The 7500-nt window shown below is 44.8% G+C and overlaps 2 protein-coding genes across 2 annotated transcripts in view; both read left to right on the top strand.

Moving 5' to 3' along the window:
* Window positions 1-555, top strand: part of wdfy3 (WD repeat and FYVE domain containing 3) — a 38527-nt gene extending 37972 nt beyond the window's left edge. Inside the window, 1 exon segment of the mRNA XM_058635917.1 lies at window positions 1-555. This exon segment is cut by the window's left edge and continues 702 nt beyond it. The gene's annotated coding sequence lies outside the window, so the exon portion shown is untranslated.
* A 1540-nt stretch (window positions 556-2095) lies between these two features.
* Window positions 2096-7500, top strand: part of cds1 (CDP-diacylglycerol synthase (phosphatidate cytidylyltransferase) 1) — a 12351-nt gene continuing 6946 nt past the window's right edge. Inside the window, exons 1-6 of the mRNA XM_058635959.1 lie at window positions 2096-2364; window positions 3332-3501; window positions 4627-4723; window positions 4859-4956; window positions 5954-6093; window positions 6266-6324. Coding sequence (XP_058491942.1) covers window positions 2302-2364; window positions 3332-3501; window positions 4627-4723; window positions 4859-4956; window positions 5954-6093; window positions 6266-6324 — 627 coding nt within the window. The 5' untranslated portion in view covers window positions 2096-2301. The remainder of the gene's footprint in view (window positions 2365-3331; window positions 3502-4626; window positions 4724-4858; window positions 4957-5953; window positions 6094-6265; window positions 6325-7500) is intronic.

The following is a 7500-nucleotide window of genomic DNA, read 5'->3' as shown; positions in this document are numbered from 1 at the left end:
TCATCGCTGCAGTGTTATTTTCAATGCAACCACTAGGGGCCGCCAGTTTCAACACAACTGTCAATCAAGTGTCATCATGTTTGTTTATTGACACATCTTTAAAAACAAAATCTCCTGAGACATCGAAATCACACGAGACTTGACCTCGAGCTGTTAACTCTGCTGAAGCTAACAGCTAAGCTAACAGCTGAGTCGTCACTTTATCACAGATGTCGTCATGGATACAGAGACAGCAAATGCTGTGCTCACAGCGCCCTCTGCTGGACAACTGTGCTCATTTCTCTGCTCTAAATCTCCCACAGCTGATTCACTGATTCATCTGGTTCAGATGAATCAGTGAATCTTTACTCACATTTGTTTGTAAACAAACAACTTGCTGCTTCTTTTCTTTCAAAAACCTTCAATGCTCTGACGACACTGACGTGTGCTCTTCTAACCCCTCCCCCAAACTCCTCCTCCACGTCTGTGGCGTTGTGAGCGATGACGTCGTCGCGTCAGTCAAACATTTCTTTGCACCTTGACTTTTTTCACGTTTGATTAAACGAATGATATTTATGCAAATGAGCAGGTGTTTTTTTTATTGATGATTAACAGCTGACAGTCGCAGTCAGTTCATGGCATTTTCATCATCACCATCATTATTATTGTCGTTGTTTGTAAAGAGCGAGTTTCGGGTCATGTGACTGTGACTCAACATGAATCTGTGATTCCTGAATGTTTATGTAAATATTTGTCACTACAGTAACAGCCCCCCCCCCCCCCCCCCATTAATGTAATAGATCTGGTACTTAATTCTTTTTCATTTCATGTCAATAAATAAATGAATAAATAAATAATTACTGTTTATCACCAAACAAAACAAACTCCTGTCATTTGTTTTCTCTCTGGTTACACCTAGTGGTCAAAGGTCAGGTGTCCTCACAAACATCTTTGCCGTTCCCCAATATCCATACTTGTGTGTACTTGTGCGTACTCTGAATTGAGTACACACTAAAATGACACACGTTACCAACAAATCTATGGATCACATCGTGCATCTAATGACACAGACACAGACCGAGGTAACGCTGCCCTCTGCTGGACACTGAGCAGCGAGCGTCTGCAGAGGCGGGGCTTATCACCTCCGACAAATCCGTCAGATGTTAAAACACAAACCACATGTTTGAATTCTAAACGACTCAAATCATCTGAAAACTTGAGAAAATATTTGTATTCTGCTATCTTCCACCCAAATGCATTCTGGGATACATGGCTTTCCCAAATACGCTCAAGTCACCACCCGATGCATGCTGGGTAAAACGGGCGGAGCGAGAACACTTCCGGGTTTGAGAACCGTACTCGCTGCTCACGGACTTGAGAATTAGAACAGAACTTGGACTGAGACTGATGACGTTTCACAAGTATTAATGTTTAATTTATGTGTGTGTGTGTCTCAGGTGTAAAGTGATGTGTGTGTTTGTCGCAGCATGAGGAAGAGCGACAGAGAGCGCGCGAGAACCGCAGACATGTCACCTTTGACAACGTACAGTAACCGGAAGTGATGCAGCTCGTCCTTTAAAAATAAAACTCAAAAATTATACTTTACGTGGGAGAAAATACTTTTTTGTTCAAAGAAAGTGACGCTTTAATAAAATCATGTCAAATATTAAACTTGTGTTAACACAGTTCAAAGTTCACATAAGACATTTGAACTTAGTGATCTTATTGTAAGTCGCTTTGGATAAAAGCGTCTGCTAAATGACATGTAATGTAATGATGGGGCAGCAGTGTGTGTGTGTGTGTGTGTGTGTGTGTAGTTCAAAAAACTTCAGTTTAACAGTGAGATAAAGACGTGATCAGACAGACGGACAGACAGACGACTTTTGTGACGCAGAGATCATAGAAAGTTAAACTGACGCAGATTTGATTTATTTTAGTCTTTTAATTAGTGGATAAAATGTGTGTGTGCGCGCGCGCGCGTGCGTGTATGTGCGTGCACAGTCAGCACCTTACACAACCACGTTAAAAAAAGACCTGAACTAACTCTTTAAATGACTCCGCTCATGCTTTTACTGTGAAAGTCTGCATCGGAAGTTGTGTTACGTCACTGACAGGTGCTGACGGCAATGGGCGGGGCCACGGGGACTGCGGCGATAAACAAACTCACGCAGTGAATCGTCACAGACTCTGCAGCAGTTTATCACGCGACTGAACCGAATCAGGGCTTTAACCCGGGTCACGGTCTGGACCTCATCTGGACACGAAACGGTCTCACCCGGTTTATGTGACGCGTTCACGTCCCCGCGGATTAAAGACACAAACATGACGGAGCTGAGGAGGCGAGGAGGCGGAGGAGGAGACAGTCCCGAGAACATGAGCGACAAGGTAAGGAAGCAAGGAGACAGGGACACACGAGGGCGAGGAGACAAAGTATGAGACAAGAGAACGAGGACGTAATGGGGAGACGAGGGCACGAGGGTGGGAGGCAAGGAGACAAGGACACGAGTAGACAAGAGTGAGGATCGAAGGAGTTGGGGGAGGACACGAGGGCTGATAGAAGGACGTGAGATTGAGGAGACAAGTGGTGATAGAAGGACATAAGATTGAGGAGACAAGTGGTGATAGAAGGACTCAAGAGTTTGGAGACAAGTGAGGACAGAAGGACACGAAGACGAGGAGGCAAGTGGTGATTGAAGGAGTCAAGAGTGAGGGGACAAGGGCTTAAAGAAGGAAGCATGAGTGTCTTCAGAACTGGTTCTGCTGGTTCTTGTAAGACTGGGTCAGCTAGTTCACCGCCCGTCAGCTAGTTAACCGTCTCCGTCAGCTAGTTAACCGTCTCCGTCAGTTGTCGATCATGTAACGTCTGTTACTGAGTTAGCCTCTGGTTAGCCTCTGGTTAACTTCAGTAACCCTCCGTCTTTAACGAAGTTACAAACGCAGTAAAACGATCACGTGTTCATTTATTCACGTGAACACAAAAATAATTACAAACAGGAGAAAATTCAAATGTGATATTAGACTGTGTGTATGCGCGTGCGTGCGTGCGTGTGCCCAGGTATTACTAATGTTGTGGGGACCTAAACCTGTTTACACAGTCACATTATGGGGACTTGTTTTCCTTGTGGGGACAAAAATCAAGTCCCCATAATGTAAATGACTACATTTTAAGGTGAAGATGTGTTTTAAGGTTAGGTTGAGGTTAGAGTTAGGGTCAGGATTAGGATTAGGATTAGGACAGTAGTAATTGTGGTTAATGTTAGAGTAAGTCTCCAGGAAATGAATGTAAGTCAATGCAATGTCCCCTCAAGTCATGAATGTCGTACGTGTGTGTGTGTGTGTGTGTGTGTGTCAGGAGGCTGATGCTGAGGACAGACTCGGTCTTCAGCCTGATACTGATCCAGATCCAGATCCAGATGTTGATATCGACTGTAAAGCAGACACTCCAGATGTTCCTCTGTCCACAGCTGACACTGACAACACTCCACAGTGTCTGAACAAGGCTCTGGAAGGACTGCCACCAAGGTACACACACACACACACACACACACAGAGTGCGTGAGTGTGCGCCTCTGGTTCTCAGCAGCAGGGGGCGCTCTCTTCTGAAGTGTTGTTCGTTTGACGTCTAAATGGTTGGTGATTAGTGAATTAATCAATTATTCATTGATTAACTGATTAGTTGACTACACACACACACACAGTGTTGTTCAGTGATGAATGGATGAATTTAGTGTGTTCACAGATGGCGCATTTCCACCGGCTCTACTCGCCTCGGCACGACACGATTAGGTCGCATCTCCACTACAAAAAAGTACCTACTTAACGTGGGCGGAGTCATCACTGCACGGCTGAGTGAAACTGCAGTGACTTTGTTTTATACGCGACACACACACACACACACGAGTGACTAGGAGTAGTTGTTGGAGATTAACCCATGTTGTTAGGATTATTAAGTAGTTTTAAGTGATCTACAGGTCGGCGCTGTTCGGCTTGATTTGTGTGTGGGACGTCTCTTCCTGTGACGGGACTCAGCGGCCGTCAGTCTGACCAATCATCGCATAGTACCTGCTTTTAAGCCCGCTTGGAACCTCGTCTGAGCAGGTACTATTTTTATTACCTGGTACCAGGTAGCTACTTAAACCGTGCCGTGGCGAGGCGAGGCGAGGCGAGGCGAGTAGAGCCGGTGGAAATGCACCAAGAGTGATCTGCTGTTGTCTCTTCACCACACTGACATTTAAACATCTTTTCATTTTAGACCATGTTGAGTCTCTCAGGCAACTAACTAGCTAACTAACTAACTTTTGGTGCGGCAGGTCAAGACAGCCACACATGAACACATGAACAAGTCGACTCATGGTGGTGGTGGAGGGTGTGGCCAATGATTGACAGCCAGGTCACACGACTTAAAGGCTCAGGGCGAAGGAAACAGCTCTGATTAAAGGCTAATCAGTGCTGCGGGGGGGGGGGAGGGGCTTATCTGGAGTCTGACCACTCTGACTGACGTCCCAGGCTCCTCCTCTTTTATGACATCAGCTGATCAGTGTTAATGGTGATGATGTCACAGTTGTAACGTGTCATTGAACACAGGTCATGGTTTGGTAGTGAAAACTATTCATGTGAATGAATGAATGAGTTATTTTTTCTCCACAGGTGGAAGAATTACTGGATCCGTGGGGTTTTGTCTGTAGCTATGATTTCAGGATTCTTCCTCATCATCTACCTGGGACCTGTCACTCTGCTGTTAGTGGTGAGTCACACACACACACACACACACACACTACATGCTAACAGGTGCTAGTACAGTTGAACTCAATGTTAGCAGTTTACTCAAGAACACACAGTCCCGCTTCTCATGTTTCCTGTTTCCTGTCACATGACTCAGGTCATGACTGTACAGATCAAGTGTTTCCACGAGATCATCACCATCGGATACAGAGTTTATCATTCCTACGAGCTGCCGTGGTTCAGGACTCTGAGCTGGTAAGAACAACACGTTACGTACATGTGAGAGTACCATGTTACATACATGTGAGAAAAACACGTTACGTAATGTGAGAGTAACATGTTACATACATGTTACATACATGTGAGAAAAACACGTTACGTACATGTAAGAACAACACGCTACACACGTGTGAGAAAAACACGTTACATACATGTGAGAAAAACACGTTACGTACATGTGAGAGTACCATGTTACATACATGTGAGAAAAACACGTTACGTACATGTAAGAACAACACGCTACATACGTGTGAGAACAACACGTTACATACGTGTGAGAACAAGACCACGTTACATACGTGTGAGAACAACACGTTACATACGTGTGAGAACAAGACCACGTTACATACGTGTGAGAACAACACGTTACATACGTGTGAGAACAAGACCACGTTACATACGTGTGAGAACAACACGTTACATACGTGTGAGAACAAGACCACGTTACATACACGTTACATACTGAGTCACTGAAGAAACCAGGGTCTGATCCATGAATTAGTGTTTTTTTTAACATAAGATAAGATAAGATAGCTTTTATTTATCTCACAGTGGAGAGAAAACGGCGTTACAGCAGCTCAACAATAGATAAAAAACAAAACAAATAAACAATATACAAGTAAGTCATACAAGTAGGAAAGAAATTATTTACATATATATGTAAATATACATATGTAATAAGGTGCAGAACATGTCACACACACACACACACACACACACACACACACAGCAGTCAGGAACGAAGATCACTGCCATGTTGCAAAGAAGTGAAACTTTTCCCTTTTTATTTCCCTTTATTCATTTTTTTTTTTTTTTATCAAAGGTCGGTCACACACACACACACACACACACACACACACACACACACACACACTCACTTACAGTGTGAGGACATAAAGTAACTCCCCCTCTTTGTGTGTGTGTGTGTGTGTGTGTGTGTGTGTGTGTGTGTGTGTGTGTGTGTGTGTTTCAGGTACTTCCTGGTGTGCGTTAATTACTTCTTCTACGGTGAAACGTTGGCAGATTACTTTGGAGCTCTGGTTCAGAGGGAGGAGCCTCTGCAGTTCCTGGCTCGTTATCACCGCTTCATCTCATTTGCTCTTTACCTCGCAGGTGATCATGTGACCTCTGTACCTGAGAGAACACACACACTCTCACTCTCCCTCTCTCTCTCTCTCTCTCTCTCACACACACACACACACGCACACTCTACGTGTGTGTGTGTGTTGTATAGATGTGTTGTTGTAAACTCCTGACGTCATGTTGTGATGTCGTCTCTTCACAGGTTTCTGCATGTTTGTGCTGAGTTTAGTCAAGAAACATTATCGCCTGCAGTTTTATATGGTGTGTATCAAGTAACTTTACTCCTCCTCTTACTCCTCCTCTTTGTCCTGCTAATCTCACGCTCGTCTCACATACGTCTCACACTAATCTCACGCTCATCTCACACTAATCTCACATTTGTCTCACATTCGTCTCACGCTCGTCTCACATTCGTCTCACACTAGTCTCACACTAGTCTCACGCTCGTCTCAAGCTCGTCTCACGCTCATCTCAAACTCGTCTCACACTAATCTCACATTTGTCTCACATTCGTCTCACGCTCATCTCAAGCTCGTCTCACACTAATCTCACATTTGTCTCACATTCGTCTCACGCTCGTCTCACATTCGTCTCACACTAGTCTCACGCTCGTCTCACACTAATCTCACATTTGTCTCACATACGTCTCACATTCGTCTCACACTAGTCTCACGCTTGTCTCACGCTCGTCTCAAGCTCGTCTCACGCTCATCTCAAGCTCGTCTCACACTAATCTCACATTTGTCTCACATTCGTCTCACGCTCATCTCAAGCTCGTCTCACACTAATCTCACATTTGTCTCACATTCGTCTCACGCTCGTCTCACATTCGTCTCACACTAGTCTCACGCTCGTCTCACACTAATCTCACATTTGTCTCACATACGTCTCACATTCGTCTCACACTAGTCTCACGCTTGTCTCACGCTCGTCTCAAGCTCGTCTCACGCTCATCTCAAGCTCGTCTCACACTAATCTCACATTTGTCTCACATTCGTCTCACGCTCGTCTCACATTCGTCTCACACTAGTCTCACGCTCGTCTCACGCTCATCTCAAGCTCGTCTCACACTAATCTCACATTTGTCTCACATTCGTCTCACACTAGTCTCACGCTCGTCTCACGCTCATCTCAAGCTCGTCTCACATTAATCTCACATTTGTCTCACATTCGTCTCACGCTCGTCTCACATACGTCTCACACTAATCTCACGCTCTTCTCACACTAATCTCACATTTGTCTCACATTCGTCTCACGCTCGTCTCACATTCGTCTCACACTAGTCTCACACTAGTCTCACGCTCGTCTCACGCTCGTCTCAAGCTCGTCTCACGCTCATCTCAAACTCGTCTCACACTAATCTCACATTTGTCTCACATTCGTCTCACGGTCATCTCAAGCTCGTCTCACACTAATCTCACATTTGTCTCACATTCG

Source organism: Solea solea, chromosome 8 (assembly GCF_958295425.1).
Source record: "Solea solea chromosome 8, fSolSol10.1, whole genome shotgun sequence".
Classification (NCBI taxonomy): Eukaryota; Metazoa; Chordata; class Actinopteri; order Pleuronectiformes; family Soleidae; genus Solea; species Solea solea.
Note: the sequence above shows the minus strand (reverse complement) of the source record. Positions and strands in the feature narration are given on the sequence as shown.